The sequence below is a fragment of the Moschus berezovskii genome, chromosome 10 (genome assembly GCF_049115385.1).
Source record: "Moschus berezovskii isolate FMDL1 chromosome 10, NW_MosBer_1.0, whole genome shotgun sequence".
NCBI lineage: Eukaryota > Metazoa > Chordata > Mammalia > Artiodactyla > Moschidae > Moschus > Moschus berezovskii.
Window position 1 is genome coordinate 96,427,174 of NC_142469.1, and position 13,515 is coordinate 96,440,688.

Genomic DNA, 13,515 nt, shown 5'->3' on the forward strand with positions numbered 1-13,515 from the left:
TCTGGATCACACTGTCAGAATAGATCTCCATCCATTGATACAACCTTTGAATATCAGACAAACATAGTACCTGAATGGAAAAATAAGTCTAATGTTGTGTATGTGCTTAGTCGCTTCAGTCGTGTCCAACTCTTTGCGACCCTATGGACTGTAGCCTGTCAGGCTCCTCTGTCTGTGGGATTCTCCAGGCAAGAATACTAGAGTGGGTTGTCATGCCCTTCTCCAAGGGATCTTCCCAACCCAGGGATTGAACGTGTGTTGCTTATGTCTCCTGCATTGGCAGGCAGCTTCCTTATAAATCTGCATGCCCCCACCAGTAGAAGAGGCATGCTAAGGACATCTCCCAGGACCCACTAAGGGAGACACACACCAGAAATCACGCCCCTCCAGTTCAGTCCTACGTGACCTCCTCACACATCTGTCAGTAACAACACACTACCTTGTATTTAGATAACTGAGCTTTTTTCTCGTATAACTCCATTTTGGGTTCTTCAGGACCATGCAGAATATCTCGGTATTCTGCTGTCCACTGAGTTAGTGCTTTGTATTTATCCGAGAATTCCTTCGTCAAATGAAGGCCTTTCTCCAGGGTCATATGCTCCTTCCGCACAGTGCTGGTCAGCTCCTTCAACCGCTCCACGTGGTCATGGATCTCTTTTCGTAACGTCTCTGCCTCACCATCTTCCAAGTATTTAAGAGCCCTCTCGCCTTTCTCTCGGGCTGATTTGAGCAAGCTCTGGCCTTTCTCCATGTCTTTCAGCAAACCCTGAGAAAGAATGGGGAGAAATGTAATACAAACAGACAAACAAATAAACAAATCCAAATTGGTTGGCATTATGTCCTTCCCTTTAAAGTAAAGCCTTGCAAGTCCATTCTTCAGCTCACCAATTCCCCCTTACCATATGTTTTTGAAGTTTATAATCAGATTTGGCCCATCAGCAATCAGGATGGAAGATTATAATCAGATTTGAAGTTTATAATCAGATTTGGCCCACCAGCAAAGAGAAGCCTCTTTACTTCAACATAGGTCTTTTAAAAATCTCTATTAGCACATCATTTCCCAATCAGAGACTTATGGAAGAAGTCTTTCGTAAGAAGTCTTGATGCTTTTCTCATCCTTAACAGAGCTCCTAGAGTTCTGAGTTAAAACACAACTAATGCACAGTGTCATGAGTTCAAGATTTTTTTTGTTCAATATTTAGTGTCAAACTGGAATTTAGTTAAGAATTTCATGCACAGTCATGTGTAAGTCATTGGGATAACATCACAGCATAAGTAAATGGAAGGCAATCTTTGGTTTAAAGAGATCTTAAGTTGCAATTTAGAATGAAATGAGGAACCAGGGATCACCAACCATACTGGGCAGGGAAGAACATACATGATCCCAGTTCTACGCATGAGATGGGAAGATCTCAGTGAAAGAGGAACGAACAGTTGGCAGACAACTTTGATATTTGCATGCCTACCTCCAGCGTCTTCATTTTTTTCCCCATCATCGCTTTATCTACTTTATCAATTTTGGCAGCCACATTCTTGAAGTTTTTATGAGTAGAGCTGTACCAATCAGAATAGGAACTTAAGGATAACTCTGATTCCTCCAAACTCTGGATCTCTTCTTCCAGGAATTTTATTTGTTCCTTCGGAAGAAGAGACAACATGGAATAAGTGAATTGAAGACCTGTGCCTGTGCCTTTCTTGATCAACGCGTGTCTTCATTGGAAGTTAGTGAAAGGAAGAATGTCTGGGTTGTGAAGTCTGCTGGCCTACAGTGAGCTGCGGTGGCCTGCTTACCAGAACTTGGAGGAGCAGCGCTTGGTATCTGGACGTCAGCTGCGTGGCCTGGCAGCCCATTCGGCTGCTCACGTGGCTCTCGTCCAGGATCTCCTGTGCTCTGGCTCCCACTTCCTCAACTTCATCTCTGTATGCGGTGATTTCTTCATGCCACTTCTGAAATGACACCATGTAGGAGCGGAAAGTTCAGTCTGAGGGATTCTCAAGTAAGACAAATATTTTGTTTAGTCCCTAAGTCCCTAAGTTGCGACCCCATGGACTGTAGCCCGCCAGGCTCCTCGTGGAATTTTCCAAGCAAGATACTGGAGTGGGTTGCCATTTCCTTCTCCAGGGATCTTCCCGACCCAGGGATTGAACCCATGTCTCCTGCATTGGCAGGCGGATTCTGTACCACTGAGCCACCTGGGAAGCCCTAAGACAAATATATATAAATATATATATATCTTCTTACTAGCAAATGATTTCTATGAATACTTAGAATATATTTATTCTGTGATATAATTTTGAAAACGCATCATGTATAACTTTATATAAACATATATATATATATATCTTCTTACTAGAAAATGATTTCTATGAATACTTAGAATATATTTATTCTGTGATATGATTTTGAAAACACATCATGTATAACCTTCATAAAAAATTATACTATTATAAAACTGCACACGAGTTTGAATGCTTTTCTGTCTGTATTACATACATTTTATACCTTTTGTTGTACTTGGATAAATTTTAAAACAGATGAATAAGGAAAATGAATTCCAAAGGCCTAAGCATAATTTTGATCATGTGCACTGAATCTGCATAAAAGTGTAGTACATTATAGCAATTTCAAGACAGAACCATAAACTTAAATTATCACAACACTAGCATTCATGTATCTTTACCAAGCAAGGTAATAAAGTGTGGGAAAATATAAAATACTTCATTAAACTATATTCTATTATCAATAAAATAGACTACCTTAGGATTCTAATAAATAATTTCTCATAGAAGAATGCTCCATTGTAATTTATATCAACTTTCTCGCAAGTAGAAAGAGATTTTGCAAAATCTAAACCTTGGACCAAAATTTATTAAATAGTTGAAGAAACAAACTATGCAAGGCAGCTGCTACTTTGACAAACATCAGGAATTCACACCAACAGTACCTTCATCTGATGTAACTGTATCTCCTTGGCAGCTCGGCTAGACTGACGTCCAGTTCTGAGATTCACTTTCTCTTCCATTGTTTTCAGCCACTCATCTACTTGCTGAAACTTTTGTTCCATCAGTCTCAATTTGTTGACCACATTATTGAACTGAGTTCGGGTCTCCGACAGCCTCTGCTGGTAAGCCTGCCAGTCCTGCCGGAGGGACTCCAGAGCCCGGTCCTCTGTCTGGGGGATGCCTGACGGTATCACCTCCTCTCTGGTACGCAGCGCTGAATTCAACAGTGCCTGCCCCTCCGCGCAGTGCACCTGGAGCTCCTGCAGGGGAAGGAGTGGCTGTCACACCTCGTTCACATTTTACACTTGCACAGGTGAGTATGTCTCACTCAAGCCAAATGCGCCCTCTTGAGCTTCACATTAGGAAAGAACAAGGTGATTCCGACAAAGATGTGTACCTAACACTGAACACTGTTTCCCAAGTCAGGAGAGAGATTCTGAAATGTTTCCAGTTAAAATAGTCAAACTGCACACACACACGCACACACACACACATAGCGAGAAGTATTTTTCTCAATGTTAGAAACAACCTCTGAAATCTGGCTTTTTAGCTTGGAGGCAAAAGCACTGTGATTAAAGGATTATTGTTTAGTCTAATAACCTAGGAGTTTTGCGGCCCCTAATCTGTTTAAAGAGCCTAAGTCTTCTTGCTTGACATTGAATTTGATACTGAATGGGATCAGAGCTCCACTTTTGGCTGAGAAAAGAACAACAGACCTTCCTTCTGCTAAGGAGGGATTCTTTGTTGAAGCTGTTCTAGGGAATGTGATGGCTAAGAGAAGTTGGCCCTGGAGGGTAAAGGGCATATAAACCTGCAAGGTTGAATTATCACACCTGCCCATCGTTACGTGCATGGATGCTAAGTCACTTCAGTGGTGTCTGACTCTTTGCCACCCCATGGACTGCAGTCCACCAGGATCTTCTGTCCTTGGGATTCTCCAGGCAAGAATACTAGAGTGGGTTGTAATGCCCTCCTTCAGGGGATCTTCCCAACCCAGGAATGGAATTCATGTCTCTTATATGTCCTGCATTGGCAGGAGGTTTCTTTACCACTAGCAACCCCTGGGAAGCCCCTGCCCATCAGGTACTCCTAGGTACAAACATATTTCCCTCCACCAAAGCACAGTCCCAGAAAGGCACCCTACAAATTCTGTATGAACCGAGTTTTTAAGAGCATCAGCTATTTTTGATAGAAAATTCATACCCTTAAAAGTCCTGGCAAAACACTATATCCTTGTGTTACCTGATCTGATCATCTAAGGTTGAAAGGGGCCAGGTCAAATCCCACCAAGACCGTTAAAAGTACCATCACATTTATTTAGTACAATATTATTTTAAAATCTTTAATACTAATGAAATTGCTGATATCTGACCACTTTTACCTACAGAAATAGTGATCGTTTATAGTTCAGATTATAGATACACTTTCCTTAGCTATGATATCACTACAAAAATGTAATTGGAAAAGAAGGACAATTTATATGGTAAAATATTAGTCAAAATAACCACAAACAGAAATTTTATTCCAAAATTTAAAGCTAATTTTATACAATCTCTTTGCTTAATTCAGGAGTTGACAAACTTTTTCTGTAAAGGGCTGGATAGTAAATATTTTAGGCTTTGTGAGCCATACAATCTCTGCTGAAGCTACTTAACTCTGTAACCTTGCCATCTGAGGCATCAGAGTAGCCACAGATGCTACAGAGATGAACAGGTGTGTCTATGTTTCAACAAAACTTTATTTAAAGAACAGGTCCCGGGATACAGTGTACTGATCTGTGCCCTAGTTAATCTCAACATATCACCCTTTCCCTATTTTACAGCAGTTTTCACTATTCTACAAATCACTACTGTATTAGAGAAATTCTTATATATCCCACATTTCAAGGATTTATTCTGAGGGGGAAATATGGTCAATATATATGTTTAAAATTTATTTAGTTTTATATTTTGGCTGTGCTGTGCAGCATGGGGGATCTTAGTTCCCTGACCAGTGATCAAACCCTTAGCCCCTGCAGTGGAAGCATGGAGTCTTAACCACTGGACCACCAGGGAAGTCCCCAAAGGTACTAGTTTAGAATCTGGTCTCAATATTTTAAAAATCTCTATGTTCTATGACCCAAATTAAACTGTCGGTGACTACAAAAGGAGCCTGGTGGACTGTAGCCCGCCAGGCTCCTCTATCCATGGAATTCTCCAAGCAAGAATACTGGAGTGGGTTGCCATTTCCTTCTCCAGGGGATCTTCCTGACTCAGGGACTGAACCCATGTCTCTTATGTCTCCAGCATCGGCAGATGGGTTCTTTTTTACCACTAGTGCCACCTGGGAAGCCCGAATATAATAATTTTAAATGTGGTCCACACTGCTGGCAGACCCCCAGATCACTAAGCCAGCTGTGGGACATTAGGACCCTGAAGGAGTTCTGCTGTGCAGGTGGAATGTCACCATCCTCCACCACCAGTTTTGGCTTCTTGTGTCTCCCCTCCTTTATTAAATCTGTGGTGACTCAAAATAAGACAGTGTCAATAAGAATTAATACACAGTGAAATGAGAGGTTGGAGTCTGGTTTTGGTTTGAGCCAGAATAACGTTGACCGAAGTGAGATATTTTTTTCTGGGACAGGAGAAATATCTACTGATGACAAGTGACTTCTTGGCCCAGTTCCTCCACACAAGTCTGGAGAGGTTGGTATTTGCTTGCCAAGAAAGTCTGCAGGGAATACTGGGAGAGGTCATAGACAAAAAAGAAAGCCCATTTGGCTAAGATAAATTATAACAGCTAAACCTAAGAGACCTGGATATGCTACTATTAAAAATAAAATGGATGAGATCCTTAAAGAAGCTAATGAAACTGTGAGCCTTCCAACATTTGCTGCTGCTGCTGCTAAGTCGCTTCAGTCGTGTCCGACTCTGTGCGACCCCATAGATGGCAGCCCACTAGGCTCCCCCATCCCTGGGATTCCCCAGGCAAGAACACTGGAGTGGGTTGCCATTTCCTTCTCTAATGCGTGAAAGTGAAGTCGCTCAGTTGTGTCCAACTCCCAGCGACCCCATGGACAGCAGCCTACCAGGCTCCTCCGTCCATGGTATTTTCTAGGCAAGAGTACTAGATATTTATTTCAAGAATGGACTACTGTTCAAGTAAGATTTTTCTCCCATCTCATTTAATCCTTCCTCAGAACAATGCTGTAGAGAAAACTGAGTCAGGGAAGCTCTTCTTTGCCCAAAGTCATCCAGGACCGGGTCTCACCATGAATCAGAGTCTGAACTTCCTAATCCCAACCTTGCACTCCTGCCATTATTCAATTCACCCTGAGAGCCACTGAAATAGGCAGAAATGTTATATGTCAATGACCACCTCGGTCCTGCTTTTCCACCTTGTTAGAGCAGTGGGTAGATCTTGCCCAATCCTGAACCAATTCCAGTGAGGGCTGACAGCCATAAGTTCCAACACAGCACTGTCTTGTCGGCCTTTCTCTCCATTCTCTACTATGTGTCTGGTCTCCCCTTCTTGGGAACCCTCTGATGGCTACCTATTGCTGCAGGTAAGATTAGGGGCTCTTTCTGATGCTTCCATAAGATCCCCAATAATACAGTCGTTTTATTATTGTCCTCATCACATTGTTTGTAATGATCCATCAATGGGTCTGAACTTCTTTAGAATGCAAGTTCTTTGAAAGCAGGAATAATGTTTTAATTATCTCTACCTGCAGTAGCAATAAGTCAATGGGTTAGGATGACTTTGCCCATGAGGTTTGCCATCTTGCCCTGAATCACAGCCTGCTGGCCTGAGTACTGGTACTTTTCTTACCTCCTTGAATTCCTTCTTCTAGGTCCCTGATTCTAGGCCTGTATCCTCAGCAATGTGGGTGATTTGGGTTAAAACCAAGGGCCTACGATGGTGCCATCAATTTGAATTTGAGAAGTGTCACATGCTATTGACTCCTGCAGCTGTGTCCCACATCTAATTCAGTCCTTTAGGGAGCAACAGGCAGGTGGGCCTGTCAACACCATAAATTAGACCACTAGCCATTCCTATCAGAGGCCAGCCTGTAGCTGGACAAAGTCCTCATGTGCCAGTCCTGCTCAGTCTGAACTACATACCAAATGATTTAGACTAGCATACTCTACTGAGGTCCCAGAACACTCTAGATGAGACCTTACTAGGATGTCACTTAATATATATCAGCTATTTATAGGCTTTAAGATCATAGTGACTTCTCACTTAAAATAATGGTTCCATGTTCAGAATGAAAAGTCCTTTGTTTTACGATGAAGCAGACTTTACCTGAAGGTCCCGCAGCGCCGTCTCATGAGTGTGCGCATCACCTTCAAGAACTGAGTATCGATCAAGTTTTTCTTGCTCTTTCTCAAGCCAAGCTTCAAATGACTTCAAGTCTCTTTGATACTCTTGGTGCAGGCGAACTAGTTTTTCCGACTTGGTTACTGCTTCCTATTGTTAGCATTTAAGATGATTAAGATGGGAAAACATTACAACAGTCCGCGGTTTACACCGACTGTTAAGAATTCACTTTTGGAATATTAGAAAAGCATGATTATTAAATCATTAAAACATGAATCATTTCCTAGAAGAATAAAATGTCAAGATTTATGTAAAGAAAAAAACATAATCTGACTAAAAAGTGAAAGTCACACAGTCATTTCTGACTCTTTGCCATCCCATGACTGTAGCCTGCCTGGCTCCTCTGTCCATGGACTTCTCCAGGCAAGAGTACTGGTGTGGATTGCCATTTCCTTCACCAGGAGATCTTCCCAACCAGGAGTCAAACCCGGGTCTCCTGCATTGCAGGCAGATTCTTTACCAACTGAGTCACCAGAGAGGGTCTTAAAGATCATTTCATTGAATTAACTTCTTGATCTCAGAATTCTTTATGAAATGTAAAATGGATATTCAAAAAAATGAATTAACTTTATTTGTCATAAAAATACATTTTTGCTAATGAGGAAAACTGAAATTTTCATATTATTCCTTGAGTGAGAATTTGGATTCACTGTAGATTCAATTTTCCATGTACTCTAATAAAGTAGGCTGTGCTCTGAAAAGTTCTTTTTATTTTCTTTGTGAGATTTAAGCAAAGAATGATAAATATTATTGGCAATTATTTCCTGCTTTAGAAAGTTTTCATCACCAGACACATGAAGATATTTATGGTTCTTCCTTATGAAGCTCCCCCCAATTTTTTTTCAATAGGTACATTTGGAGGACTTTTTAGTTGAGAACTATTTTCCTCCAACAACTTTCATATCCTAACAATAGTTGAGGGTTTTTGTTTGTTTTGCCAGTAGGGTACTCCAAGTATTAAAATTCATTTTGCTTTTTTTTGTCCTATTTGCTTTCACAAGCCTGTCATTCCCCCAAACAAATGAGTCTTTAATAAGCACCACTCCAAACACCCTTCTTTCAGTGGGTCTGTGTGGAACACAGTGAGTCATACCTTGGTCCGTTCTCTGATGGCTCCATATCGTTCCTGCAGGTCCTGGAATTCTAACTGGGTGACATAGTGCTCCGTCATGCCAGCCCCTTTCACTTCAATGGTCTCCAGTAAGCTGCCGTGACTCAGCACTTCCTCGTTTAATAACTAGAGAACATTTTTTTTTAAATAAAGGAATTACTGCATATGTCATCATATCAATGTTAACTTGTAAAATTAGGATATTTTAACTGCATAGCTAACAAGTGATCTCAGGTTATCTATCTGTCAGGCTACACTCTATCCACCATCTATCTCTATATAGATATATGAATGGTGTGTGTGTTTGATATCCGGCCCAGAACTTTGTCTGAGTGGACTTGAAAATCTCAAATTTAATTCGTCCAAAAATTGGCCCCTGAGCACTACTCCATTCCCATCCATCCCCAGCCACCACCAAACCTCCTTCCGCTCGGTCTTTTTGTCAAACAGTAAACGCTACCATTCTCACTGAGCCAGTAAGTTGAGAACACTGGAGTCGCCCTTTGTCCCTGCATCCATCTCTCTCACTGTATCCTGACATGCGTCCTCCTGTCTCCTGCAAGCCCCCAGCCCCTGCTGCTATCATCTTTTCCCTGGACTTTTGTAACATCCTGCTGGGCAGATTCCCTGCCCCCGGCTCCTGCACTGTTCCTCTGTCCACCTTCCACACAGCAGCTTGAGTGATGAAAGGCTTTAAGATTCTAAAGGGGATCGTTTTGCTTTCCAGGTCAAAACACTGATTATCTTCCCCAGGCTGTGGGGATCAAGTGTGAAATCCACAGGCTTGGATCCTCGTAACAGCGTGAGAGCTGGTCCCTGCCACCTCTACCATGTCACCTGGACACCCACTCATTGAGTCTCTGCTCCAGCAACAGCCAGCCTTCCTTACAGTTTCCTTCAATCCAACCCAGGTTCTCTCCTCCCCAGGGACTGTGGACATGGGGATTATCCCATCTGAGATCCTCCTTTCCCAACTCCTCCCCAACCTGATTTCTCTGCACTGAATTCCTGAGGGCATCATCTCCACCTCCTCTTTCAAGAGGCCTTTCCTGTCCTTCCCCACCCCCAACGCCTTGATGTCCCTATCAACCCAATCCCAATGACTCTCTCTCATCACACGCAGTGTTTTCTTCATATCACTTATCACCAGTTATTCAATCATTCTCGAATAAGTCCACGTGCAACCTCCAGGGTGAAACCCTGGTCTGTTTTATTTACCTAGAATCAAGCACAATGCCTGCACGTAGCAAGTTCTCCATAAGTATTTGTTGACTAGATGAATAACGCAATAAAGTAAGTAATCATCATAATAATACTATGAAGTCAATAATTATATGAATTTTCAGATGCAAACAGCAGACCCAGAAATGTTAAGTGGCTTGGCAAAGGTCATGCAAAGCCATTTAGTTATTCAGCTAACCTTTACTCAGCATTTGTTCTGTGTCAGAGAGCCACGTGCATAGGATAAGAAAATTGAGCACCTTTATCCACTGAGAGAGAGAGAGCAATGTAAGTATAGAGTCTCTGTTCATCAAGAGATGAGAAAGACAGAGACCAGAAGAACTAATTAAGCCTCCAGTGGTGGTGGTTCAGAGCAAAGATGGGGGCTTCTGAACTAATTCAGAAAGTTAAGTTAAGGTTGCCAGGTACTGTGAAAAATGGAAGATGTGACAGAAAAATAGTTTTACTTCCTAAGGATAAACAGGCTAAAGATATCAAAAGTCATTTGTAGTTGTTGTCTAGTTGCTAAGTCATGTCTGACTCTTTTGTGTCCCCACGGAGTGTAGGTCACCAGGCTCATCTGTCCATGGGATTTTCCAAGCAAGAATACAGGAGTGGGTTGACACTTCCTTCTCCAGGGGATCTTCCCAACCCAGGGACTGAATATACATCTCCTGCATCGGCAGGTGGATTCTTCACCACCTAGGGAAGTCTGATTAAAACATACTGCTGCTGCTGCTGTTGCTGCTAAGTCGCTTCAGTCATGTCCGACTCTGTGCGACCCCATAGATGGCAGTCCACCAGGCTCCCCCGTCCCTGGGATTCTCCAGGCAAGAACACTGGAGGGGTTTGCCATTTCCTTCTCCAATGTGTGAAAGTGAAAAGTGAAGTGAGGTCGCTCAGTCGTGTCTGACTTAGTGACCCCATGGACTGCAGCCTACCAGGCTCCTCTGTCCATGGGATTTTCTAGGCAAGAGTACTGGAGTGGCTTGCCATTGCCTTCTCCGTAAAACATACTAGAAGTTGCCAAACTTTAAATATTTCATAAAACATAGGTCTATGATGTTTTCCTGGAAAGGGACATTTTCACTCACTAATAAAATAGCCACAAACAAAAGTTTGTTTAAGAAGCCATTAGAAATTACAGTAAACTTCCCCAACAGAGTTCACCTATGTGGATGGCCCTAGCCTATAGATGGGCATGTTTTTGTATGTGCTTAGTTGCTCAGTCGTGTCTGACTCTTTGGGAACCCATGGACAGTAGCCAACCAGGCTCCTTTGTCCATGGGGATTCTCCAATCAAAAAGACTGGAGTGGGTTGCCATTTCCTTCTCCAGAATGCATTTGTATAGCTGTGGCAATTCTGAAGCAGAGGCAGAGGACGAATCGAACGTGAAACCCAGCCCACCTTGGCCTTCCCGAGAGCTGCTGTTTTCTCCCGCAGTTCCGCGTGCTGCCTCTCAGACTCGTTCAGGCTGGCCTCCATGCCGTCCATCCAGCTGGAAAACTGTCGAACATCATCCTGGTAACTTGTCCACTTAGAAAGAGCTCCTTCAAGTTGACTGAAAGGTAATTGAAAGGACAGTAATCTACACTGAGAAGCCGTCTACATGCAGTCTGTCTGATCTCTATCACCGCGTCTGCTCTGTCCACTTCCCTGGCAGGAAGCCCATAGATCAGGTCTCGGCAGGCTTGAGGGGGACCGAACGGTCACAGCTTATCAAATCCAAGCCTGGGTCTCTGGAAAGCAGAGCTTTGAGAAGCAAAAGATGGTGAAGCCCAGGCGGACAGGTGGAGAAGTGGGACAGGATATAAAACCTGGAGTCAGTAACCAGGTCACGTGAGACACTGGAAGAGGTTTGAAGGCCAAAGGAGAGGTGCCCCAAGCAAGGCTTTTCTTGAGCCAAGACTCAAGGCAACAAGAGTATCAACATTTAACTCCACCAGAGGAGAGAAACAAAAAAGGACTAAAAGACAGGAAGCTGACTCATGGCAGTTTGTCTACAAACATCCCAGCTTCACCCCTCACCCCTTTGCTCTCCGTGGGTAATTTCCAGAGACGCTCTGTCTACACTGGCTCCCAGCAGTGCCTTTCGGGGGCGGAGGTAAATTCCAGCCCCCACCCTTTACTGACTGCCCTCTTTTCCTCATGGCTCTTTCCCACCACCCACTGGTGTGTTCTGGGGCCACTTCCAAGGAAACTGTTTAACTAATACATCTTCACATGATTAAATATATATTTATCCTGTGGTTTTTTAAGCAGTGAACACCAACCAGAATAAACATGTAGTTATAGTTACATAAAAACACAGACACAGTACTGGAGGTCAACGTAAATTCAAGGTTGCACCTGCCAGTTTCTTTTCTTCCAAGAAGAAAAAAAGAAAAGAAAGGAAGGAGGGAAGGAAGGAAGGAAGGAAGCAAAAAATAAGGGAGCAGGGCAACAGGGAGAGGGAAAGAGTCGCAAAGAGAGGGTAGGGGAAACCCCGCACAGCGTGTTCCCGAGCTATTCTACAAATCTTTTAGCAATGACTTGGCAGTAGCCCTTCAGCTTCACGAACCTTTTACAACGAATTGCTGCAGACAAAAGGGACGCCCACATATCCTTCACACTCGCCAGCTGCTGCTGAATGGCAGGGATGCCTTCCGGGGAGGTGTTCTGAAGGACAGATTCCCCTCTGGTCACTATCATCTTCATCTGGATCTCTTTTTCCTGTTTCACTGATAACAGAGCCTGTAAAAGCCCATACAGAAGTCCTTTGTCATCTGTATGTTTAACATCACTAGCTTTAAATATTTCAGAGTCCCTGTGGATAGCAGATGACCTGCAGTCATGTGGAGCCCTGGGTATCTTGGGCTGATCAGAAGGAGGCCAGAAGAGTCACTGGTTGGTGGTATCAGGAACCAGTAACCAGTTACCAGTCACTCACTGGTCTCCAAGAGGCCTTGGCCTTTCAGATCTTTATTATTCTCTGAATGAATAATCCCTGATTTCCACCGAAGTTTAAGTTCACTGTTTTTTAATAAGCAAAAAATAGACAACAGTAGGATTCTTAAATTCTCAAAGGTCACAGGATGAAGAGCTCTATGAATGTTAAGGTCTCTTGTACAACAAACTGAAAGAAATGGATAAATTCCTAGTATATATTAATTTATACATTTCAAGTTCTTCACAAGCACTATTCTTTTCCTATATAAAAAAGAGGTTTGAATTCAAAGTTATAAAACTGGTGTTTATCACCTAAAAGGTAAAGCTTCATCTCTCTCCCTCATCTGGAGCTTGCCCGTCTCTGCAGATTCAGTTTCAGCCACTCCTGGCCGTCAACTTCTGCCGCAGCAGAAAGTGCTAGCAGCGACTCACACACCACACCATTGGCTTTCTTCAGCTTTTGCTCATTGGGGTCCATCCTCAAGTCTCAGGTTTTCTGAGAAATCTGGTCCAACCCTCAACACCATCTGTCCTCGCCCAGCTCTGGTCCTCCATGTGCCCACAGCCCCATCAGGCTCCTGTGCTGCAGCCTCCAGCCTCAGACTATAAAACCCTCGGGACAATGACCACACTTTATTCAGTTTTCAATCCTTGGTATCAAGACCGAGTGCCCGTCTCCTAGAAGACACCCGGTGCATAAATGACAGGTGAATGAATGAAGGCTGATCGCCTTATCACAAATGGAAACGCATGTGGAACAAATTGCTTATGATGGGAGAAGAATGGACTAACTGATATAAGTAGGCAAGTTAATTGAACAAGATGGGAAATGTTTCTGCCTGATAAAATGTTTCATTGAAGTATTTTCTCAGAATACATATGTCTGATG

The 13,515-nt window shown here is 43.0% G+C and overlaps 1 protein-coding gene across 14 annotated transcripts in view; it reads right to left on the reverse strand.

Moving 5' to 3' along the window:
* The window catches only part of SYNE1 (spectrin repeat containing nuclear envelope protein 1), a 491,794-nt gene that overhangs the window by 229,867 nt on the left and 248,412 nt on the right, over positions 1 to 13,515 (reverse strand). For all 14 annotated transcript variants that reach the window (XM_055433423.2, XM_055433430.2, XM_055433426.2 and 11 more), the window contains 8 exons: positions 12,259 to 12,431; positions 11,106 to 11,259; positions 8,459 to 8,602; positions 7,291 to 7,455; positions 2,946 to 3,263; positions 1,792 to 1,947; positions 1,467 to 1,637; positions 440 to 766 (listed from right to left, as the gene is read on the reverse strand). In XM_055433423.2, coding sequence (XP_055289398.2) covers positions 440 to 766; positions 1,467 to 1,637; positions 1,792 to 1,947; positions 2,946 to 3,263; positions 7,291 to 7,455; positions 8,459 to 8,602; positions 11,106 to 11,259; positions 12,259 to 12,431 — 1,608 coding nt within the window. The remainder of the gene's footprint in view (positions 1 to 439; positions 767 to 1,466; positions 1,638 to 1,791; positions 1,948 to 2,945; positions 3,264 to 7,290; positions 7,456 to 8,458; positions 8,603 to 11,105; positions 11,260 to 12,258; positions 12,432 to 13,515) is intronic.